Below are 26,307 nucleotides of genomic sequence, written 5' to 3'. Positions count from 1 at the left end.
GACATTAATCCACATAGTCAACTTTTTTAATGAAATAAACATGCATACAGGCGCTGGAGAACAAACATCGACTTAACCATTCCAAAAGAAGACCCCCTTGCCACTTTGCACTTCAGTGTACTCAGATATTTCAGGCCCTCCTCTTTCTTTTACACACACAAGCATGCATACCGTGTGCACATGGCTTGACTGGCTTTTGTGCTAAATCTACGTAAGTTCAGCTGCTGCGCTATGCGAAAACATGTTTTTGCCATTATGTCAGTTTGCACTGTGCCAAAGTCAAAGTGTGTACTTGTTTGGCTGAAGCTTGCTTTAAAACAACCCGTCAAATAAGACGTGGGCATCCCCATTTCCCTACGCTACTGCTAAAGAAGCATCTTTAAAAAAAAATGTATGAACCTTATTTGTATATTATCCTTCTGTTTTGGTGCTTTTAAGCCTTCTGCACGTTTACTATATGAACAAACACAGCTTTACAGACATAGTGTCGCATGTCGGTACCCTGCTCTTGTCTTCCCGAAGATCTTTGCAAATTCACCTTCAATTTTCCTCCATTTACAATGTAAATCTGCTTGCTGTCCATGTACTGCTATTGTCAAAGTGGCGTTTTCCCTACTTGTGATGTATCCAATCCTGTTTGCAGTTTTGCTTCTTATCATCGTTCTTGTCCTCATTTGCACAAGAATCTGCAGTCTTAAAATCATCCAAACAAGGATTTAGAGGAGTTTTCCTAGCTTACAACTACCCACTCCACTTTGTAAATTCAAAATTGACAGTTTTGTACTTTTGGTGCTTTGCGGCATTGACCCTCCCAAACACTTCTTTTGTTCAGCACATTTCAATAGTGGATTAAACATTGTGCCTCTACTCATGTTATATCTAGTGCTCCTAAATAGGATAGAATATAAAACATGTTTAGTTTCAAACCTTCTGAAGTATAAAAACGTAATTTAACTTTTCCTTAAGTGAAGTATGAAATCCATACATATTTTTGTATCCGCAGAGTATCCTAGCCTGATATTTCTAAAATATTCATCATTTGATTTGATCCTTTAAGTTGCACTTTGGTGACAGAATGCACTATTGTTTTTGTAGATTATTTTGAGGTTTTCAGTCAAGAAGCTAGATTCAGTCTTTTCATCACTTCTTTGCTCATTCGGCCTTTCTGTATCCCTTACTGTGACAGGCATATAGGCGATTATCGATGCTTAAAGTGTTCGTAATCGGAAGGTACTTGTATTGGTTCTGAAATTATACCACAAATACTTCCATGTGGTATTTAAACTGGTCCATGTTGGCCTATAAAGATCCTGAAATAATTGATCATGAAGGATCAATCACACTATTGTGCTGCGCGCACGCCTCAAAGTTAATCCATAGGTCCAGTCGGATTCATAATAGGCAATGTACATCCTTTCAAAAATATTGTTGTAGAACATCCTTTATTGATTCGATACTTGTATTCATACAATTGCTTGTATGTATGTATGGAATTAATAAAGGATATTCTACAACAACAAATTTGGACTGATGTGCATTGTTGGTTACGAATCGTCCTGGTTTGTGGCCTTGCATATTAACATTCTGGAGTGTGCTTAGCACAGTGTTATAATTAATTTGCTAAAGACTGCTGGTTTCGACTCCCTTGAGTGGGGAAGTGTGAGCTTTGATTCCTTTTGGCTTGTGCATCTTATAAAAAAGATTTTAAAAACTATTTTCATTATGATACAAGATTGCTGTGGGTTATTTGCTTCTATTCATTGGGCTATTCAGTAAACATAGTTTACAACAAAAACTTTTCACCGCAGGGAATTACAATGCTGTCGTCCCAATGACCGCAATGTAACGACTACTCCGCAAGTCGCAACAACGACTTGCGGAGAGGGCAGAAGGTGTTGGATTTAAAATCCAACACCTTTCCTACTGTTGCACATACTGGAGTTGGAATAGTAAATTATACTATTCCATCATCCAGCACCCCCCCCACCCCCCACCCCCCCGCAAGTCGTTGTTACAACATGCGGGGTAATAGTATGCGTGGTTACAATGCGGTTGTTGTAACGACCGTGTTGTAATTCCCTGCGGGGGAAAAAAAATGTGTTAAAAAGAAGCATATTCGGCTATTCTAGTTGATGTCAATGTACCTAGTGCTAGATATTGGAAAAACTATTCTATATTGTGTTATTGAGTTCCAGATGTGTTGATTCGAGCACAAATCCTTCTGTTGCAAGTTGAGGTAGGGTATTCAGAAGATGTGTTTTTTTTCACTTGGGCAAGGATGTGTCTGAGTTCTAGGTAGGATTCTTGAAGAGTAGTTCAAAGGTGTTACTTGCCTGAATCTATCTGGATATCGAGGCCTCTTCCTACAGTGTTCCACTTTTCTTATTTATTTGTTAATGTGTTTTGTGGAAGGCCAACTTATTGAGCATTGTGGTGTGCTTCAGGTTGTGATAGGTGTCCAATACTTCTTGTGAACTGACCTGCATGGGAGAAGACTCTTTTAGTATTTAATTTTTGGGAGTTTTATATAGCGCGAACTTGACCCGAAGAAATTGGGTATCAGAACACTTTACATTAACACCAGTAGCGTTACACAAGGGCACATTCTATTTTTCCTTTTTTTTGTTAGGCATGGGGAGATTAAGTGATTTGCCTAGAATAACAGGATGTTGAGCGTCCTTGCCGAGACTCGAACCCGGCTCCCCAGATTTGAGGTTGACCACCCTAGCCATTAGACCACATTGTCTTTGAGTAGTAGTTCCGCAAGCAAGTGCCCATTTTAGTGCCTATACAAAAGTATTGAGTGACTACAGATGAGAGCAGTTGCCTGGTGGGTGAGGGATTGGCAGGAAAATACTGGTTGAATGGGCCCCAGTTCTTCAAGAGGATGGAAGCATACGGCACTAGGGTACAAAATGTTGTTTCAAGAGGCCTATTTTTAGGGGTTGCTTTCTGACAGAAGATGGTTTCATCCGCATATTTTAATGTGATGGGTGCTGTATTAACTACCCATACACCAAAGGGCTTTTTGGAGGTATTATTTATGTCCCATGTTCCTAAATATATGCTGGACAAATATGTTACTGTGCCAATCCAATTATAGTTTTTGGTTTCCTATACAATAATTGTCCCTGTGTGTTGTTTGTACCCAGTATGCTTCTTGTTTGTTCCTTGTGCTTGCTTGTTTTGCTTTTATATGTCCCGGTTGACCTAGTTTGACTTGTGTTGCCATTTCCCCAGAAAGCAAATTATTACACAGCTAAATGCATTTTCTGCCCTTCCAGTCACGGTTGATCTTACTCGTCGGCAGAACAGGCAGTCCTACCTCGGGGGCAGCAATGAAAATGTTGAGAGCCCAGACAATGTTGCTATCAAACCGCAGCAGCGCATGAAGATGGGGTCGCGGGCATATTCCACATCAGCCATCCACCTCACTAACTCCAGTTCCACTCCCAACTCCCGCTACCAAAGCCAATCCAAAGGTAACTGCACACATATTCTGCTGTGAGAAGTTTGCCACGTTAGCTGTTTTTTTCATGACTATCGGGGTCAGATTTTGAATGAGAGGGACTATAGTTGAAACAGGGCAGTGCATGCAGTTTGACTGGTTTTCCAGTGAGAAAGTGAAGCAGAACGGAAGAGAGCCAAAAATAATGAATTGCTTTTCTAAGAGTAGTAACTATTCTTTGAATATTAAAATATGTCCTGGATACAAAGCTACTATAGAAGTGTTCCGTGTTGGGAGTTGGCAGGCTATGATATTTTTTAAATGTTGTTTTACCTTTAAACTATGAGCAACACACTCCTGAAAGCTTGATTATCGGGTAATGCTCTACGTGTTTCCTATTCAGAGATGCTACTCATGTAAAAATGCATTTTTTTCTATTTGCACAAGTTCCTTTAAATGTTACCTAGTGAAATTTGTGCAGGAAAAAAAGCTTTGTACATTGGTAGTAATATCGATCCTGTTTGCGGCTGAATCTTAATTGTTGGCCTGAATTGAATCGGAGTATTATTGCCTTATACAAGGATTAGAGACCTGTAACCTGTGAAGTCTGTGGTTGTTACATAATGTATGATAACCTTGTGGCCGCTATCGTCCCATTTTATTAATCTTGATCTTCAGTCTTTTCAGATTTAAATCCTGATGATAACCTCTGTGAACTGGCCCCAGAAACGGAATTTACCATCAAAGGACAACGCGGTAAGCTTTTTAACCGTTTTACTTCTAAGGGCCCACACTTAATCACTACTGGATGTCGGGGACCTCCACTGAATGATTTTTGGAATTTGCGGACCCCACTGAGTCATTACTGGAGGAGGGGACCCTGGCATAAGCCTTTTCGATTATTTGAACTGCAAAAGAACACACACAAAATACAGAAATAAGCATTCTTATATTTTGTTGTTGTTATTATGTGACGGCCAAGCATTTCTCAATTCAATGGAGGCCACTCATTGTCTGTACTATTTTCTGTTTCATGTACTTGCACTGTTCCCATGAATCAATCTGAGGGTATTAACTTAATTTTTAGCCTCCAATTTCAAATTCCTTCACAGTTACTGAACGTTTTAAAACGTTCAGTTGTATATTTTATAGTTACTTAATTAATCTGTTAGCAATATTTGATTTTCACGGACCTCTGATTAGGCTTTGCAGACTCACAGGGGTACCCGGACCACAGGTTAAGAATCCCTGTCCTATCTCCTTGTTCTGTGCTGTACAGTGTTTACCTGTAGAGAACCAAATGAGTAGTCGTCTGTGGTCTTTGTTACATGTGGTGCATACCGAGAAGGCACTATGTCAGCCATCATATAGCAGACAACAGAGATTGAATTGCACCCCGTGGCTTAAGCAGCAGGTGTTATTACGCCAATGAATGGCAAGAGTAAAATCTGCTAAGAAACCTTTTGAAACAGTAGCAGTTGATATAAGTTCTGTTTGCATAAGCACCAACTGGAAGGCAACTGCTAAACTGCAGAGCAGTATGCTGCAGTGCTCAAAAGAATATGAACAGTAAAAAAAGACTTGTGTATGCATTCAGTGTAAGACTGTATCACATTTGTATTACCCTTAATTCCTGTCTTTTTAAACCCACCCCGGAAGTGTCCCCCAGAAACTGCAAAGATTGAAAATATGCCAGAGATAGTCTCCAAAGCTGATCATATGTTGGAGGTAGTACCCAGAACTGGACACAGCACTTAGAGGTGGCCTCCTAAACTGCATATGGTAGTCCATATGTTGTCCTCCAGATTGCACAAATTACAGGTGGACTTCCGACCTAGGCGCAATAGTTCGGATGAGGCTTTTAGGGCTTACCTCCAGATTGGGGCACCATATGCTAGACATGGCTCCTAAAAGTAGTAGCAGTACTCCAGGCAGGCTTCACACAACTTTCCAGATGACTTCACCAGACAAGGTTTCTAAAGGTAGTAGCATGCACCAGGTAAGGTATCAAGAACTAGATGGTATATTCTAGATCACCCGCATCAGAACTGAGTACAGTTATCCATGTGATGCTTTATCAGTTATTTGTACACTGGTAACTCGACTTCCTTTCTGGTAGTGTTCTCATATTCCCTTCTGTTCACCAACACTTCCTTTGCTCCCCCACAGCTTTGCTATATTATGAAGACACTGTGGTATAATTTAACAAGAGAACTCGAAGATGGACAAGGAAGTCCTATGTGCCTCCATTGTGATTTACGTGTTGCGTGAGGGAATTGTCTGCTATTGTCCATGCTTTATCTCTTCCTCGTGAGATAGAAGTGTGTATTGATACTTCGTGTACTATATCTTTTGTGTGTGTGTGACTTGCACTATTGCTGTCCGACCTTCGAGAGTTCATAAGGAGATGGAATTGTTTACTGCTGTTGTCTGTACTGTGCTTCTTGTGTTAGTGAATGATGTTTGCACTGCTGTTGTCCAGGCTATAACTGTTCCTAAGGAGAACAAAGTGTGCAGTGCGTGAGCGTCTGCATTACCAGTTTACGTGTTTTGTATACTCATCTGTTAATGCGTGTGAGGGACGCTTGCACTACAGCTGCCACCTGCATTGTATATTTTTTGTGTTTGTGTGCCACTTCCACTGCTGCCGCCTCCTTTGCACCTGTGGGGCTTATATTAGTGGAACTTAGTAAACGTTTTCCTTAAATACCAGGGAAAACCTTGGTGTTAGTCAGTTATTTTTGGTATCTGGTAGCTAAAACTGGCCTGCCTCACGAAGTGCACTGTGGTAAAATTACTTTTCTAAAATGCTGTTGCATCTTGCTTGGTGAAGGCGTTCCCATATGCTTGCACAACGCGATCCAGGAGCGTTTGTTTAATCATTGGTTCCATATAACTTTTTTATGATCAAGCTGTATGATGTACGTGAACTAGTAATACCATCTTACTGCAAGACTTCTGAAAGATCTAGCAAAACCATTCCTTGTTATTCCGAAACCTTGTTCTGCCAGAACTCCTTCAACATATTTTTTCCAAATGAAATATTTTCTGTAACTAAGAAGTCATTGGACTTTTTTAAAGTCACTAGATTTAGATGATGTGAAAAAAAAGAAGGAAACAACATACCTTTCGTATCTATTCTAACCTGATTGGGTGTCCCTGTTGCTCCAAGTGAACTCATGTATTCCCCCACATCTTCAAACACTCCTGACTTTTTTTAATCAATAACATTTGCATGCTGGGATTTTAGGTCGAAAAGGTAGGAATTGCTTTAGGAACCAAGCATGGCATGATGACACTTAACAGCAATATACATTTATTTTGTTTCATTTTTAAAATGGAAATGTGTTAAGTTTTTTTTTGTTTGATAAAAATGTATTTGTGATAAAATGATCCAATCCTACAGATAAATAAAGATTTAAAAGAGGGTACGTTTTGAGAAGTCAGAACAAACCATACATCTACAAAGGATATACCATACATCTCAGCCCATAATGTGAACTTGATTAATACTAGATATGTACTTGGTCAACCCTGAAGACCATGTACATATGCTAATACTAATTTGTATATTTTTCTCTTTTTTTACAGCATCCAGGCCAAATAGCTTGGAAAGTAGCAGAAGTGCGTCCAACAACAGCTCCCCGCTCAACTTGAAAGGTACATAAATGTGTCCTCTTCTCCTGACTTGAGCCTGGTTGGCAGTCTTTGTGCACTCCAGATGAAATACAGTGGGCGTCTGCTCTGCCAGTTCCCTGCTGCCCTCAGGGTTGGACTGGGATAAAATAAGTCCGGAGGCCCACATTAGCGTTTAAGATGGATGAAAAAGTGGCCCATGTTTGCAAATCAGTCCAGTTTTGAACTTGTAAAGGCACATTGTTTGGGCATTTTGAAGGTTAGAGAAACTGCATGCCTTTGAGGTTGCTGCAGGCTATGCTTCTGGTAATATCACTGAAATCATCAGGAAAAATCCAGCCCACCTGACCATTAAACAGGCCCGGAAACCACACACAAAAAAAACAGCAGCCCGCATACTATTCTGTGAGACCAGCCCATGGGGCACTACAAGATTGCCCTAAAGGCCAGTGCGATCCTGGAAATCCTTGTTACTCCGGGACTGATAACAAACAGTTTGATTATTTCACCGTCACTTAGCGGCCCAAAAGACACGTTTAATTTTGTAAAGACCACCCCCCTCATTCACAGGCTCAGAATGATTGCTATTTTACAAATGGAAATAGCACTTATGACAGTGGGACATCTGCAAAAATGTAATATTTTCGGGCCATCATACGTTTAGTGCTGGTGAGGCAGTGCTTAATTTGTTTAAGAATGAGTGCGGTTCCCAAAGCTGTGCTCAAGAGCTTGCAGCTGGTGCACCGAATACCAAGGCTGCTTAGTAGTGAGTTTACCTCAGGCCTCTTTAATCCTCTACCAGGCACTGCTGCCCCTTTATCTCACTCTTGCCGGTCCCTTCTTTCTCCTTTTGTGTCTGTTTTTCTGTCTTTCTCTTCCTCCTTTTGTCACGTTTGTGTTTTTCTCTCTTTTGCTCGAGTTCCATATCTGCTGATAATAAATATGTGCTGGTCCCTAAAAATTTGTGTAGCAACCGCCGGCTCAAATTAAGCTATGAAGATAGAAATGTGGTTGCTTGCTGGAGAGGAAGATATTTCATGCCTATTGATAAACATTTACAATATATTTCCCACTCCAGTTACACGCTTTACTTGACTACCAATAAAGGTTAAAGTTAGTGTATAAATGAGGTTTAAAAAATGTGCATCTAGCTTCATATTTGCAATGGCTGCAGAGGAAGAGGCTTCTCTAAAGAAAAATATATATTTGAGGCATGTGTGGCTGAAGATACACATGCTATGCATACTCCTGCCTTTTAGTGTTGAGCCCGAATGTGTGCAAGCTTTTTTTTTTCTTCCAAATGCTTATATCAAATGGATATTGCAAATACGCATTTCTTTGAACTTTCTCAGGTTCAGCGGATCGCCTCCATGGCAGATCAGAGAGCCTCAGCAGTGAAGACGTGGCTCAGAGTCGGGAAGTGAGTACCTTGCCCAGAGACAGCTTCCTTTACCGCTCCAGTTCTGCCATGCTGGAGTCCTCTGTGAGGCATGACTCCTCCCTGCCCAGAAATGGGCTAATGGACTATGATACACCGCAAAAACCAAAGACCCGGCCGCCAGTTGTCTCACCGGACAGCGAGATGGTGACTTTGGAGGAATTCCTGGAAGAGAGTAACAGATTATCCCCTCCCAGCGTAAGTACTGAAGTCCAAATAGTACACTTTGATTCTAAATTCTTTAATCAAATTATTTTATTGTTTTGAAACTGGTGAAGGAGCTTGCTTGTTTCCTGATATAGCTATGCCATCTCTTCAGTGGCTGGATTGCTGTCAGATAGTGAAGACCAACATGTTCTGGGAGTGAGACAGCATTGCAAACCACCGGAGCGTAGTGTAGGAACAGGAAACAGCCTTTACAACTCGGTTTTTACCTCGTTAAGCCTTTAAAACGCATTTTTTATCATGGATATTTTTTACCACGAATATGCTTTTAAAATGCATGCCAATACAACGCATTTAAGGTAAGTTGGGGGGTGGGGAGGTCTCGCCCCACAAATACATTGTTTTTACATTTAAAAACAATGCGTGGTATTGGCATGTGTTTCAAATGCATTTTCGCAGTAAAAACATGCACGTTAAAAATGTGTGTAAACGGCATGCTAAGTTATTTCATGCGATGTACTGTCGTACAACCAGTTGGAACTAGTGTAGCTCTCCTGCACTACACTGTTATGTAAAACACAACCAGTCCCCTTACAACTCTCATGACTTAAAACTAACATTTTATTTTCTAATGGATTGGAAATACATTATAAAACAATTTTTTACAGTTACTGCTGGTTCTATGTTTTTGGTCATTAAGTGCTTGCTTTTTAATCTATCCTAAGAGGTCATTAGAAAACTTACTGCTAGACTTTACTCAAATTATAAACACAATATCACCCTTAAGATATATACGTGTGTGTGTGTGTGTGTATATATATATATATCACTGAAAAAACCATAGGTTTCAGACATGTTATAGTTAGCGGAAATTTTACTGATAAAAAACCAATGAAATTCCCCCGTTATAGTTAGTGCAGGCAACTATAACTCACGCGACCGCAATCCTCTGCTGATGCTAATACTGTATTTAGACACTTATTTGCCCATGTCGTCTTCCATAAATTTTTAGCTATACATATATTAGAAATAATTTTTTTTCATAAAGACACATATGTCATCAGCAGAAGATTGCGGTCGCGTGAGTTATAGTTGCCTGCACTAACTATAACGGGGGAATTTCATTGGTTTTTTATCAGTAAAATTTCCGCTAACTGTAACATGTCTGAAACCTATGGTTTTTTCAGTGAATTTGCAAGGTTTTTTAAATGCTAATTCCTAACTATAACGTGTGTGAAACCTATGGTTTTTTCAGTGAATTTGTACGGTTTTTTAAATGCTAAGTTACTTTACGCCATTCGTGGCGTGCACGCCCACTTAACGCAGTTCGTTCCGTGCGCGCACGGTGCGCTTCGCGCACCGTGCGCGCACGGTGAGCACGCGGTGCGCTTCGCGCACCGCGCGCCCACTTTACGCAGTTAGTGCCGTACACGCAAGGTGGGCACGCAGTGCGCTACGCGCACCGCGTGCCCACGTTACGCACCGTGCGCACATGGAGGACATATTATGCGCTTCCTTGTGATAGGTAATCTGTTAAATTTAATTTGTAAGTGATGACAATAATATGCCATGCACAGAGATTTTTTTTTTTTTTATTAAAATTTTTAGCGTAAGCGCACCGTACGCGTACGGTAAGCGTAATCGGCGAAATTTTCAAAAAATAAAAATTTACCGTTTTTGGCCTTTGAGGACTCAACTAACATGGCTATGTGCATGGGCGCTGTCTAAACAGCCTCTTTATATGTTTTTTGCCTTTATTTACAGCCCCCCCCCTCAGAGTGCGAGAGAGAAAATGGCGGCCGCCGCTTCCTGGTTTCGACCGATTCGAATGTTTACTTAGATGTAACAGCCAATCAGAATCGCGCTCGCGCACGCCACCGTACGCGTACGGTAAGCTTACGGTAAGCGTACCGTAAGCTGGCTCAGATATATATATTGATTTAAAGGCTATTTTCTCTGAATCTACTGAACAGATTTACACCAAACCTACAAAAGGCACTTCCTTGACCTGAGGACTACCTCTCTGCCAAATTTCTAGTAATTCTGTTCAGCCGTTCGGGCTGTAGCCCTGTCTAAAGGTCCTACGGAAAAATGCATGGGAAAAACGCGTTTTGGGACCCCCCTTTTATCTCAGCCCCCGCTTGACGAATCCCCCCGAGACTTTCAGGGTAGGAGCGGAGCGTAGCGCCCCACCTATTTTGAGAAATTCGCGAGGATTCGTCGACCGGCGCCAAAGTTATTCAAAATAGAATGTTGCGGATTTCCTATGGAAAAGGGGTCCTAACTATAACTACCTACTGGCGACCGCCAGTAGGTAATATATATATATATATATATATATATATATATATATATATATATATGTATGCAGCTGCGGCCCATGCAGGTAAGAGCAGTGGGGTTGAAGTTGGGGGATTCAACAGACGACTACGAAGGAAAATCAAAGAATTAATTTTCCCTAGTCTGTCAATCACTCCCCACCCAGCCCCACCGCTCTGACCTGTACGGGCCATGGCTCTATGTATGTATATGAAACCGCACAGAGCATCACCGCTCCCAGCCCTGCGGTTTGCCAACGGGTGTGAGAGCGCAGTTATGTCCGACAGACACAGAGAAGCAGCTTGGTGAAAATATATTTCATTATGTCTTGCATCGACAGCAATTTTGTCCTCGCCAATGGATTATATTGGTATATAAATTAGTATTGGTCTAATCATTTTGAAGTATTTGATGTTTAGGGTGTGGGGGCAGATAAGTAATAGTTGTCTATTTTTTGTAGTACTGTGTATAATAAAAAATGGTTGCACAGCTGGGTATTTTGATGATAAGACAACTTGCAGGTTAGCCTGTCATCTATGTTTACACTGTGTGTGGGCTTTTTAATTGGGTTATCAGATGCCGTCTGCACCCGTGAATAAGGCAGTTTCCGTCGAAACACGTCGGGTGTTTGCCGAAGCATGACATGCTGAATTAAATTTTCACCTACCTGGGGGGAAAAAAGGATGTTTGTCGATGTAAGACATGCTGAAATACATGTTCAAGTTGCTTCTGTGTTCGCCTATCCTTGGCCTTTCTTAGATTTTCATTACCTGTCACGGACTGAGACTTGCAGGGGTATCCTTGTATAACAAAGTAAATATTGGAGTTCAATTTGTAAAGGGTGGGCCACACATCTGCAGTAAAGTGTTCCTGGCTGAGCTACTACTCCACTCCCAAAAAGTGAGGAGGAAGAGGCAGCATTGTACTCATTTTTTAGCCTCCTTTTCTGGAGCCACAATCACTAGACTGCTGTTTTTGAGCCTGAATAATCAGTTGATGCGGGTGAATAGAATAGTTTTCCGACTAGGTTTCATTCCAGATCTTTCCGTTAGCTTGGTACCTGTGTGTGGGACTTCAGTGTAGTTACATAGGAGGTAGCGACGCTCCGAATGACTAACAGTCACTTTTCAATACATGAAAAACAAAGAATCAAGAAAAAATACAGAGGATTAAATGGCCCAAACCTCTATCTTGTTTCATATTCACAACTAAATATCCACGTTTCATTTTAAAATATTCAACTGCTTCTAATTAAGTCTAGAATCCTGTATTGGATTTTCTCTACATAGACCAACAGTAGAACCTCAAAGTCAGTATTGTTTAAGTGTAGCACGAAGTTTTAGTGTTACTAACTCAAGTTTGCAAAATGATCATTAAGTGTTTGCGCTGCTGATTGGGAGCAGAAAAATATAGTTATCTTTAACAATTGAGCCCCACGCACTTTCACAGTTGCCCACTCAAATATGCCAGAGGTAGTGTTACTGAAAAATGTGCCTTCACCTTGGGTGGCGAAAATTGTTTCACTGGCCTGAGCTGGTGAAGATGGAGATAAAAGTAAGAGATGGAAGGAAATAAGAGAGGAAAGTGAGTGATATAGGGGTGAGAGTAAGGGCTAATGAGAAGTGTGTGACATACAGTAAGTGTAACAGTAGGGTGAGAGATAATGAAGATAGTGCAGGATGCCGGACTAAGAGTAGAGGGTGAAAAGAGAAATGTCACCAAAACTAGAGGAAGATGAGAGAAATGAAAGAAAAGCAATGAACTCCAGGGCAAAAGAAGAAGAGTAATAAGGGAATGGGGAAGGGAATGGATTGAAATAAACAAGGGAAACCATTTGAGCGAGGGAAAGGAATGTGTATAACACACTCACATACCACACACACATCTCAGAAGGGTTAAAGTGTAGAACATAAGGTGGCATATAGGTAGGGGTGGCTGGAACTCGTGAGGTTTCACTCCAGAATTCTGTGGCGTTACATAATAACTCCGAGATTCCCCAGAGTTTTGCGAGCGGGCGGAAATCAATACATTGCGTTGCTCACGCAAATTTTTCGCTCTGGGAGCATGTTGCGTGCTGCAAAAGCAGAGCGTACTGCACGATGTTGGCGCACTAGAGGGTGCTGCTTCTTATATGCCTCTCTCGGATATTTTTTACTTAAGCGTCCATTTTCTCACAGCGTAGCCCGCAATCAGAAAATCTCCCGGTTGCCTGAAAATCACACTAGAGGATGTAAATTCTTGCTCAATCTCAGCAACTGAACGTTGGCGAGCTGCGCGTCAGAATAATGTCTGCCACAAGGTGGTTGGCGGAGTTTTGCAGAACTTTGCTTTACAAGTGTACTGTGGAGTGGGCAAAGCTCTGTGAACTCTGCCTGCAGAGTGAAATTTATGGCCCACCCCTACATTTTGTCTATAAATAGCTATTGCAGCAGCCTCACACTCCTCGCAGTGGCGGCTACTCCGTAATGGCGGAAAAGCGTTGCCCCACTGCCTGGCTCAGCGCCAACAAGATGTTCGGCTACTCCGCAATGGCGGAGAAGCATTGCCCCACTGCCTGGCTCAGAGCCAACAAATGTAAATTAAAAAGATGTTCTTGCATTGTTTTCATTTACATTTGTCGGCTCTTAGCCAGTTGTGTTGGATGGGGCGGGCTGAGGTATGGGAAGGGGAGGAAGAGTGCTCCACTTCCTAAGTGTGCATTGGCCGGCTGTCTCAGGCTAACCAAAACACACATGCGCACTTTGGTTTTCTCAAGCCTAACTGCATTAAGCAGCCATGCTGGAAAAAACCCAAAGACTCCCTGGTCTGAGCAGGGCATCTATTCTGCCTGCTTAAACCAATAGGGATTGGACAGGGAGTCTGTCCCAGGGGCTGCTGAGACCAGCAGACAGGAAGAGGAGAGGTGGCGTGAGATGTCTACACTGGAGTGGCTGGTGGCAAAAGGTACAGTTTTTTTTAAATATATTCCACCCCCCCCCAACCCCCTTCCCCCAATTTTTGCTACCCCGTCTGCCCTAACATCCATCGCTTATGGCAGACATTGCTGGCTTCTCTAATAGAGAAGGTCTAGGAAGGTCCTCCTCCTGTGAGAGCTTAGATTCATTGACAAGAGTTTGTGAATTGCAGGAGTTGGATCTTCAGGGAAGTGACTGCTGCAAGACTGGTAGGATATATAATAGCAGGAAGAGCGCATGCTATGACAGCAAAAGTAGCAGTAGGCATCAGCGGTTATTGGCAGCAACAGGATATAAAGGAAGTGACAGCAACAAGACTGTAGCATATGACAAGAAAAGAGGGTAAAATGACAGCAGAACTCTGAGTGTCCGCAGGAGGCCTTCAAGGAAGATGATGAAAATTTGGTAACATCATTGTGAGTGGAAGAACGACAGAGTGCTGAAGGCTTATGAGTGGTAATATCACTTGCATTTTCACTCATTCATCCACCAATGCTTTCTCTTCACTGGATCAAACACCTTTAGCAAGCAATCTGTATCTTATCTACATGCTATCAGCGTCTTACCTACATATCTTCTGTGAGCTATGGAAGCTTGCACTTCTGCTGCCGAGATGCATCTTTTCTGCCGGGAAAGAAATCTTGCACATTAGCTGCTTTCTGTGAAAAAGAGGTTTTTTTATTGCTGTTGCCAAGCTATACCTTTTCTGTGACAATGAGAAGCTTGTACTGGTGATGCCAGATGCGAAGGAGGAAAGCCTACTGCCCTGCTGTCCATGTTTTGCCTGGTCTGTGAGAGAGTGAAGCTTGCTCTGTTGCTGCTCTGCTGTACTGATTCTATTTAGATAGGGTGTTCCCACTGCTGTTGCGCCAAGTGCTATGGGTCTCACAAGGAGCATAGAAACTGTTATGTAAATACCAATACAATCTGTACCTCTTCTGTAATGGAGAGTGTGGGAAGCTGGCTCTTTATATAGTGAACCAAAATAAGGTACACTGTGTAAAAATTCCAGGTAAACCCCATTTGGTTTACAGAGGTACAAATGATAACCCAAATGCTCTTTTTTGTGGTAGTGTGGGAGAGCAGTTAGGCATATCAGAGGGTAGTGCTTAGCATTTATTGCACTCAAAAGGTAGTAAGTAAGAGACACACTCACTAAACAAATCCAACACCAATTTATAAAAATAACACAGATTTTATAGGAATTTACATACCAAGATCGGAATCAGGTAAGTATTTTTCGAGTTATGAATTTTTACAGGTTTCAAAAGCTCACACAGTGCAATTTAATCGAGCGATAATGTTAACCTGTGGAGAAAAAAACATGTACTGCATTCTGGCACTCATCCACGACTTATGGCACCCTCCTCCTGGACTCAAGGTGAGTAGGGGGCAAGATCCATGGCCACACCAACAAGTCACCTCGGGCAGCATTGGGGCGGTCGAGTGCAGAGGTTTGTTTCAGCTTTGGGTGCCTCGTTAACTTCAATGGGTAATGGTATGGTTGAAAAGGGGCTGCGAGCTCGGACTGAGGGGCCAGTCTGAGTGAACCCACAGAGTGGCTCAGTCCTTGGGATGCTCAGACACACAGGGACTCCGTTGGTCAACTTCTCCTCGGGCTATAGGGTTCGGGCGCAGTGGTGTCTTTAGGCATCAGGTCCTTATTGCAGGAGACACTCCTGGTTGAGGGGGCTTGCACAAAAGGCTACAGGCACGACTGGGAGTGCAGTCTAGGCACACCCAAGGGTGGGCTCAGCGATGAGGGTCTCAGGACCCCGTTGGCACCGTCACCTCCCTCAGACTTGGGGCTTGGGTGAAGAGGTGCTTTGAGGTGTTGGGTGGCGGCGGTCCGAGGCTCGCTCTTTGTCTTTGGTTCTGCATACAGGGGCAAAGAGGACAGCTGGGTCACTCTCAGTGTGGGTCTCTCTGCCCCTGAAGTCCCTCATTGTACAGGTACACAGCAAGCCTTGGTTGTTGCAAGGGTTCCGGTACCCCAGGTATTGGTACTGTGCAGCTCTGGTCGGTCCTGGCATCCCTACACTTGGAGGCAGAATGGATCTGATGTGTGGGAACACGACGACCTCTTCCTGGGTGGCTGCAGCATCCATAGTCCAGGTAAGCAGCAGGACGGTGAACCAGACATTGCTTCTTTGGTGCCTGCGGCTGCAAGGGAGTGGCTCCTCTACTCCAAAGGAGTTTTTTGGTTATTTGTGAAGCACTGTGAGCCCTCCAGGTTTCTTGAAGGCTGCACAGTGGCATGACACGTCCATTTCTCTCCGAGGGTCGGGTGCAGCAGGCAGGCTGGCCGGGTTGGCACCAAGTCAGTCATTGCTCCTCTATTCTCGGGTCAGCAATCTCCTCTGTCCACTCCTTCTTTGTGTCTGTTGAATCTGAAGTCCCGGGATCAGGGATGCCATCTAAACATTGTATTTAGGGGCATTACATGGAGTTTCAGGTAGCCAATGGGCTGCCTAACTCTAGGGTGACTACACCCTCTATATGACCACTTCCTGTGGGAAGTGGGCATAACCCTTACCCAGAGGACCGAATTACAACAAAACCCAAGATGGTGGAATTGTCTTAGTCGTGTTCACTTCAGGTAGCCCACCTTAGGGGTGGCACTACTTGAAGGTGAACACACCTCACTAATTTTCCCACCTGTCCTGGTGCCAAATGGACCATGGGCAGGGTGTGACTTTTCCTCTGTCTGGGGGAAGCCAGGGTAGCATATCGAAGGCAGTGGAGGCCTTTGAAGCCTCCTACCTTGATATGTCAATTTACTGTTTGGAGAAGGTGATGACGCCTCCTACCAGAGAAGGCATTGTTTCTGTCCTCAGAGCATGGGCTCTCACCTCAGGGGGTCTGAAACATGTCTGTGTTGTCAGGCTGGACAGGACCGCCAATACACTAGGGGTGGTAGGTTTTCAGGGGGAACCTCTTAGGTACCCTCTGGGTGCATGTATTTATAAATCCTTCACTGGAATCACTGTGAGTTTCTTAATACGAGTTGTTTGATACCAAATTCCATGGCTTTCAGTGAAGCCATTATGTAGCTTGGAAACTCGTTTTGATTAGTGCCCAGTACATACCTTGAGATGGCTTCCCTGTTCACTGGTACTGTCAGTAATGGAACTGGCCAGCACAGGGGCATATATGCTCACGCAGATATGTCCTCACATGTAATTTAATGCACCTTAGAGCTGTGAGGTCTACTGTAGGAGTGACTTACAAATATTACATGCAGTGTTAGTGGATACCACTTACTAGGGACTTACAGAGGTGCTAAAGGTCTGGCTAGTTGGAGATCAACTGGCCAGTTACCTTGATTTGAGGAAAGAACACTAGCACTGGGGGATCTGGTTAGCAGGAACCCATTGCACTTCAGTCCGAGTTGTATCAAATATCAGGCAACAAGTGGGGGGACTACTGCAACAAAAACCCAGTTTCTTACAGAGAGTAACTTACCCCGTTGAACCTCAAGCTGTACTAATTCTGTGAGGAAGGGATGCTTACACTTTGCTCTCTACGTTGTACCTGTTCTTTGTAACATGTCTGTGTGCTGCTGTTCTTAATGCTTCCTCTTCTCCTATACCTTTTCAATGTGTTAGGAAAGTTTACACTACTGCTTCCCATGCAGTGATTACGTTAGAGAAGCTTGCTCATAAACTTTTTCACTATTCAAAGCCAAAACAATTGGTATTGCCAAGGTTTGTTTTAATGCATTATGCAAATGAAAGAAGGAAACCCCACATAATAGGTGATCAGGGTTAATGTTTGAATATTCATGTGAATCTAATGAAGTTTTCAAAATGTGTTAAATCTCTTTCTACATTTTTTCAAGCAAAGCTGCTGCTTGTTGTATGGCATCTTCCCCAGTATTCACTTTTTAGCCAGCATCAAGTTGCATTTTAGGATTTTTAAGACAATAATAAGTGTTAATAGTTAAACTACAATCCCCAGAATGCTAAATGCTATTGACTGAAAAGATGGGACTGGCTTCTAGTATTGCAGGTCAACAAGCAACGTAACAGCCTTGTTCAAGGGAAAATACTATTCAGTTTGTGTTTTTTGCCTTTTTTTCTTGGGTAGGTCAAGGGTTAAAAAGCCCAGTAGAGGAGAGGGCTTTCAGATACTGATGTGAGCATCGGGCTGCCAATGGGCACATTTTAACATTCCTGTAAAACCAAAGGAGTTTGCTAAAAGTATCTTATTTCCCATAGCAACAAACCAGACAGGGTATGTGGACATAGCAAGGCCTCCTGCAGACCCCTCCCTTTCTGTTATTACAATGTAGCCCCAGCAACTGAACTTGAGACACAAAAATAAAACTTTGTTCTAACACTTCTCTTACCAAGAGGGGTGAAACCCCGAAACCGGTCCTAGGATGCTTGTTTCCAGTCCAGGGAGGGCCTGACTTGGCGGTTCGGGCTGCACTGTTCCCATGGGGCACAGGGTCAAGACTGATTTGCATATGGCTGGGTCCAAACTGGAATGGCATGGTGAGCAAAAACGATGGATTTAGGCCCAGATCTCTGTACTGGGGTGAATGTATGACATTGTTCTGCATTCTGTCCATCAACAGTTCTTTTTGCATTTATCTGAGACAGCCCAGCCTCTGCAGGGATCAAATAGAGAACTATTCACATTGATTGTGAAACCAGCTTTGTTGTTACTAAGATGCCTTATAAATCCTTGCACAGAAACATTTACAGAAAGTTAATCTTTGAAGAAGCCATATCACCCGAATTACATGCGTTTTCACTTTCCAAGAGTAAAAGATACTTCAGGGTGAGGATGTTTGGTAACTGAGGCGTTTTATCCGAACAGGGGCAGGCGAGTGGCCCAGGACTCATCTTGTACAGTGAGCACAAAAAGATCAGGACAAGTCGGGGGCCAAGATCAAAAGAATGTATAGGTTGGAGAAGAGGATGACGTTAAGAATAAGCCATATGAGGAATGATTAGACTCCCATGGACCCCAAACAAGACCTTCCCGTATTTAGGACACATCACTAATGTCCATATGCCTAAATAAAAATATGAGTAATGCATTCTGGTGTTCTGACTCGCTAATGCCATTGGGCCAAGTTTTTGTATATAAAACCACAAAAATATAATTTTAAAAAACCTTCTTGCCACTAAAAAGTAATCCAACATGCTTTGCACCATGACGTAGGCATGCAAATAGAGGAGAAGAGTGGTTTCTTCATTGTGAGCCATTGAACAAATAACCTTTATCTATTTAAGGAAGGTTCCAAGTATGGTAAAGTTTGCCTCTTCCACAGTCGAGCTCATAGTATGTTACATTCAGGAGCTGTGTTGATTTATGTAACGCTTAGGTCAGTAACAAAACCTATAAATTAAGCATTGTTTTTAAGTTTTCTCAGAGATGGTAATTCTGCCAGCAGTCATGTTTTTTTTTTTTGCACACAGTGAGTTGAGGCCCATGCAATCAATTAACTACATATGTAGGCACACCAGGACAGAGCACTATTGTGTGCACGCCTAATATACTTACAAAGCATCGTCAAGCAATAAATTACCTTTATCTACTTCCAACAGAACAAGCCAGAAGATGCTTTTAACACTATGGATGTTAGAAAGTCTGTGGTGCATTACATTGACCCTAAAAAAAACCTTCTGTACCTTTTCATAACCTCATCAAGCACATCTCATTTCAATTTCTTAAACTTATCTTTGGGAAAACATCCCAGTAGCTGATATTTCAAAGTAACTTTGTAGTTTTGTATACAACCATTTACAAAACATCGTTTTGTAATACATGCTCAAAGAGTGATTTTAGTTGATCTGATGGTTCTTAATACATTATTTACTCCATTGTCACCCTCCGCCACTTAGGGAAGATAGGGTAATCCTTAACAGTCTATTCTTTGTATGTAATTCTACAATGGGCTCAATCTGGAAAGGCAAAAATTAAATGCTTGTTAAGGCGCACAAAACCCATTCAATCCAGCCCGAAAGCGCACCTTGATGGATCGGGACAGTGTAGTCCCTAGACAGACTTTGGTGCTCCTCATTGAACCTGTCTAAATTTAAGAAGTTAACATTGGCAATTTCAATTAACAGAAATGCAGACCATATTTCGTCCTTCTAGAATGACTGACAATTAAGTTTCAACCTTAAAAGTTTTAAGAATTTCAACCATACAGAAATGTATTGAATTGAGTCAAAATCAATTAGTCAATAAATCAGAGTGCAAAGTTAAGGTACAGAATCAATCAAGAACTCAGTAGAGCTCCGATCAGTCAAATACAGATTATAGATAGAGAAGAAATCTGGCATAGATTTGCCTTATAAAATAAGGGAAAAGGGCTCTCTTACATCAAGAAATCACACACACACAGGATTCTGAACAAAGGATTTCATACATTCACTATATTAGTGCATGGTTCACAGACTCTTAACCGTACCACATTTCTTTGATCTCCAAACAAAATGAGTAATCGGAAAAAATGCTAGTTGTGCTTCAAATGGTTCATAAGTGTTTAACATAAATGTTTTCCTAAGCGTGCTGAGGGAGCGATTCCTAAGGAAATCAAACCTGGGGAACGCTGCCTTTTGTATATAGAGTCAGTTTCCTCTCCCTTACCTGTCTCACTATTGTATTCCACAGCCATGGACCCCCAATATTACTATTGTAGAGATCATCCCTGATTGCCAACAACAAGGCATCTGTGATGCCTTGGACAGCTTTCCTATGTTGGCTGAACTGGCAGCCAAACACCCCAAAAAATGTATGGCACAACATAATCCGGGGAAGAGCAGGGGTTGCATGCCTAACGTCACATGTACCAATGTAAAGACTTAAGGCAACTAGAATATTATAATCAATCAACAATGACACTTAAACAGAGAAGAACGAAAACCAATACTGTTTTTATCAAAAAGTACAAAACATGTTTTTATTAATAATATAGAATATAATAACATAGTTCATTCATACTATCTCAATCATATCCCCATCCATACCTCACCAAAAATAATTACTCAATTAACCCCTTCGCTGATAGGCCTTTTCCCCCTCCTGTGCCAAGCCTTTTTTTGGCTATTTGGGGTAGTGCGTGATGAGGCCCCTGTAACTTTTTGACCACATAAGGTATCCACGCCAAATTTGCGTCCTTTTCTTCCAGCATCATGGGGATTCTAAAGGTACTCGGGGTTTGTGGATTCCCCTGGAGGGGTCACAGAAATTAGCCAAAATACAGCAACATTTTGGTTTTTTTCGGAAAAATGGGAAAAGCGGGCTGCAAATGAAAGCATCTGGGTTTTTCCCTGCACATGTTATCAAAAAAGGGTTTGTGGGGTTGAAATCACCATTTTCCCAGCTTTTAGGGAATACCAGACTTTTGTCAGAAACCCAAAAACTTTTACACAGTTTTGGCATTTTTCTGGGACATAGCCTATTTTTGCTATTTTTTGTGCTTTTGACCTCCTTCCAGTTAATGGTAGAAATGGTTACAAAAGCAATAATGGATCCTGGAAAGCTATACATTTTAGAGAAGTAGACAACATTCTGAATTCAGCAAGGGGTCATTTGTGTAGATCCATCAAGGTTTCTTTATAGAAACTAACAGTTAAATATAGAATAAATTGAAAATTAGTTGGAAAAAAACAGCCTTTTGTGTTAACGTTTTCACCTGTAACTTCTTCTAATTATGACAGCCCTTTGAAAGCAATATACCGTTACATCCGCTGGACATTACTGGTTGTGGGGATATATAGGACTTGTAGGTTCACCAAGAACACGACGAACCCAGAGCCAAAAACTGAGCAGCAACTTGCAATGGTTTTTTATTATGTATCGGGTATATAGTAATTATTCTGTAAAAATTCGTACATTGAAAAAACGGTATGAAAGACACCTATGTATTTCTGAAATGGGAACAAGATATAGGGTTTAGAAACAGTAGATATTTCCACATTTCCCAAATTGGGAATACTCATACTAGCATGAGAATTATCGGTAATTTTTTAGAATGACTTCTTTTTTACACAATGTCTTTCATTTGGAAGGCAGAAATGCATCGAAAGTCAATAGGTAATAACAGTTCCTTTACAAATCTGAATTACCCTAAGTCTCCCGATAAAAATGGTACCTCACTTGTGTGGGTAGGCATAGTGCCCACGACAGGAAATGGCTCAAAACCCAACATGAACACACCACATTTTCACAATGAAAATTTACCCTTTTTTTGCAAAGTGTCTAGCTCTAGTTTTTGAACACTAGCTCTGCGGGCACCTTGGGAAACCTAGCAAATCTATACATTTTTAAAAACTAGACACCCAGGGGAATCCAGGATGGGGTGACTTGACTGCCTCCCACCAGGGTCTGTTACCCAGAATCCCTTGCAAACCTAAAAAATTGTCCAAAAAAACACATTTTCCCCACATTTCTGTGGTGGAAAGTTCCGGATTCTGCTTGGATCCACAAATTTCCACCCACCCCGCATTCTCCAAAGTCTTACGAGAAAAATGGTACCTCACTTGTGTGGGTCGGCCTAGTGCCCGCGACAGGAAACGGCACAGAACGCAACATGGTCACACCTCAATTTCACAGTGAAAAATGACCCTTTTTTGGCAAAGTGCCTAGCTCTAGTTTTTGAGCCTTAGCTCTGCGGGCACCTTGGGAAACCTTGCAAACCTATACATTTTTGAAAACTAGACACCCAGGGGAATCCAGGATGGGGTGACTTGACTGCCTCCCACCAGGGTCTGTTACCCAGAATCCCTTGCAAACCTAAACAATTGTAAAAAAAAAACACATTTTCCCCACATTTCTGTGGTTGAAAGTTCCGGAATCTGCGTGGATCCACAAATTTCCACCCACCCCGCATTCCCTAAAGTCTTATGAGAAAAACGGTACCTCACTTGTGTGGGTCGGCCTAGTGCCTGCGACAGGAAACGGCGCAAAACGTAACGTGGTCACACCTCAATTTCGCAGTGAAAAATGACCCTTTTTAGGCAAAGTGCCTAGCTCTAGTTTTTTAACCCTAGCTCTGCGGGCACCTTGGGAAACCTACCAAACCCATACATTTCTGAAAACTAGACATCCGGGGACTTCCAGGGAGGTATGGCTTGCGTGGATCCCCCAACGTTTCCTTACCCAGAATCCCCTGCAAACCTCAATTTTAGCCGAAAAAATCACAATTTTCACACATTTTTGTGTGGGAAAGTTGTGGCATCACCGAGCTGACACAAATTTCTCACCACCCAGCATTCCCCCGGGTCTCCCGGTAAAAATGGTGCCTCACTTGTGTGGGAGGCCCAAGTACCCGCGACAGGCAAGGGCCCAAAACGTAGTGAGGCGACATGTAAATTGCCTATCTCAAAACCACCTGGTTTTGCAAGGGGGGCACTTGGGTTTTTGGGCCCTTGCCTGTCGTGGGTACTTGAAGCCCCCAGGTGTCTAGTTTTCAGAAATGTATGGGTTTGGTAGCTTTCCCTAGATGGCTGCCGAGCACCGGGCCAAAAACCCAGGTGACCCCCCTTGCAAAACCAGGTGGTTTTGAGATAGGCAATTTTGATGGCGTCTCACTACGTTTTGGGCCCTTGTCTGTCGCGGGTACTTGGGCCTCCCACACAAGTGAGGCACCATTTTTACCGGGAGACCCAGGGAAACGCTGGGTGGTGGGAAATTTCAGTGAGCCCGGTGATGCCACAACTTTCCCACACAAAAATATGTGAAAAAAGTAATTTTTTCGGCTAAAATTGAGGTTTGCAGGGGATTCTGGGTAAGGAAGCGTTGGGGGATCCACGCAAGCCATACCTCCCTGGAAGCCCCCGGGTGTCTAGTTTTCAGAAATGTATGGGTTTGGTAGGTTTCCCTAGATGGCCGCCGAGCACGGGCCAAAAAGACAGTTGACCCCGTGCAAAACCAGATCGTTTTGACATAATTAGTTGTTATTTTCTACAGCGTGAGAATTTCGACACAATATTGCAAGGAAAATGTGACAGACATTTTGAGGTTTGCAGGACATTGTGGAAAAAATAACTTTTTGGAATTCACAAGAGAGACATCACCATGAACTCCCGTGGGTTTACGACAATATCTACAGTTGGTGGGTTATTCTTACATGGAACATACACCTTGGCAGAGAAACTAAAAAGACAAAGATTCCTGCACAGCCATCAATTCCTCAAACACACACACATACTGGTTGGATTTGGCACGAGGGCGAGTGATGGTTCAGTATATTAAATGTTATTAACAAGAGATTTCACAAAAATGAAATGCACTGTCAATAATTAAATGGACAGAAAACTGAACCAATGACTCGCAGCTCGTGAGCTGTAAAGCCACGACAAGGCACCAACCTCTTTACAGGCCATTCATACACCTTTCATACGTGTGAGACATACAAAACCATTCACACCGCCAGCCGCGGGCCCATCACATATCAAAACTCACACCAGCACACAGTGCCATTCAAGGGCCCATCACTTTCACACGCCCACATTCCTGACACAGCAACTACACAAGCTGATGGATTGCGTGGAGTGGCACTCAGCTAGCAGTGTGTGTAGTGACCAGCAGCAAGTCACTACTCACACACAGCCAGCCGAGCGCCAGTCCACGCACACCGCTAGCTGAGCGCCAGTCTACGCACACCGCTAGCCAAACACCAGTCCACGCACACCGCTAGCCAAGCACCAGTCCAGGCACACCGCCAGCCAATCGCCAGTCCAGGCACACCGGCAGCCAATCGCCAGTCCAGGCACACCGGCAGCCAATCGCCAGTCCACGCACACCGCCAGCCAGACGCCAGTCCACGCACACCACCAGCCAAGCGCCAGTCCACGCACACCGCCAACCAAGTGCCAGTCCACACACACCGCCAACACATTTAGTATTTTTTTAGACAAAAATAAAAACACAAACAAATCGCAAATAGATACAAATCTACAAACACAAAATCAGAAACTAAATACATTGCACTAACGCCAACCTTGAAACAGAATCAAATTTTTCAAAGAATACAGACCAGGCAGTTCACTTTACCACTCATGAATGCTCCCAAAAATTCTTTTGCGTGTGGTACGCTCTAAAACAATCAGGGACACACAGCCCAGGTTTAGAAGGACAGTCGGGGCAGTACATACGAATCTCCTTCCGCGTACCTCTTCGCCAACAGACTCTGCATCTCCTAGTGGGAAAATCTTTTGACGGTGTGGGAAGGATGAAATCAGGAAAGTGGCGATCTTGCAATCGAACCACATCCTCCACCACTCCAAATCTAGGAACACTTGCCTGTTCAACAACAACAAGGCTAGCTATCACAGAGTGCTGAAACTGAAGAAATGTCAACTTTGACGCACAAGAACACTCCTTGAAAACAATAAAAGCATTGAAATTTGCTAATTCGAAGAAATGGATGGCCAACTTCTTATACCAAACATAAGCCCTCCGTATAGCAGAGTAAGGTTCCAACCTCTGATCTACTCTGTCAACACCACCCATGTGCTTATTGTAGTCTAGAATGCACACAGGTTTGCGCACTTAAGCAACCTGACCCCAAACAGCCACAGGTGAAGTACTCTCATCGTGGATGGTAGTCAGCATGTACACATCCCTCCTGTCCACAAATTTTACAGCTAGTAGTTCATCACTACGCAAGGAACTGCACTGCCCCCTCTGAAGTTTTTTGCAAACAAGTTCTTTCGGATAACCTTTACGGTTAGAGCGGATTGTGCCACAGGCAAAAGTGTCCACTTTATACAATTCCCTAAATAATTGCACAGCAGTATAGAAGTTATCAAGGTACAAATGGTGGCCTGTTAAACAGTCTTCTAGCAAGATCCCACACAATTTTCTCTGAAACTCCAAAAGTGGACGGACAACCTGGGGGGTCAATAGTAGAATCTCTACCAGTGTACACAAGAAAATTAAAAACATATCCTGTTCTACTCTCAGACAACATATACAGCTTAATTCCATAGCGTGCCCTCTTGCTAGGGATGTACTGCCTAAAAACCAAAACGGCCCTTGAACAAGACCAAAGACTCATCAATAGATATTTCTTTCCCTGGAGTATAGATCTCAGAAAATCGATCTGCAAAGTGATCAAGAACGGGCCGAATCTTAAAAGACGGTCACAGTCAGGGTGATCTCGTGGCAACGCCATAGAATTATCAACAAAATGCAGCATACGTAGCAAAAGTAAATACCGATTACGAGTCATAACTGCAGGAAATATGGCAGTTGCCAAGAAGGGGCTAGTAGACCAATATGAAGCCAAGGTTGGCTTCCTTACCACACCCATCAATAAAGTCAAACCCTAAAACTTCTTAATCTCTTCCAGATATGTGGCAGTCCACCGGGTAGCTCTA

The 26,307-nt window shown here is 42.8% G+C and overlaps 1 protein-coding gene across 7 annotated transcripts in view; it reads left to right on the top strand.

The window, feature by feature from the left end:
- CCDC88C (coiled-coil and HOOK domain protein 88C) overlaps nt 1–26,307 on the top strand; it is a 460,272-nt gene that overhangs the window by 372,742 nt on the left and 61,223 nt on the right. For all 7 annotated transcript variants that reach the window (XM_085626546.1, XM_085626541.1, XM_085626543.1 and 4 more), the window contains exons 26-29: nt 3,285–3,482; nt 4,127–4,204; nt 7,040–7,108; nt 8,437–8,720. In XM_085626546.1, the coding sequence (XP_085482672.1) occupies nt 3,285–3,482; nt 4,127–4,204; nt 7,040–7,108; nt 8,437–8,720 (629 nt within the window). The remainder of the gene's footprint in view (nt 1–3,284; nt 3,483–4,126; nt 4,205–7,039; nt 7,109–8,436; nt 8,721–26,307) is intronic.

This window comes from Triturus cristatus, chromosome 9, assembly GCF_964204655.1.
Source record: "Triturus cristatus chromosome 9, aTriCri1.1, whole genome shotgun sequence".
Lineage (NCBI taxonomy): Eukaryota > Metazoa > Chordata > Amphibia > Caudata > Salamandridae > Triturus > Triturus cristatus.
Note: the sequence above shows the minus strand (reverse complement) of the source record. Positions and strands in the feature narration are given on the sequence as shown.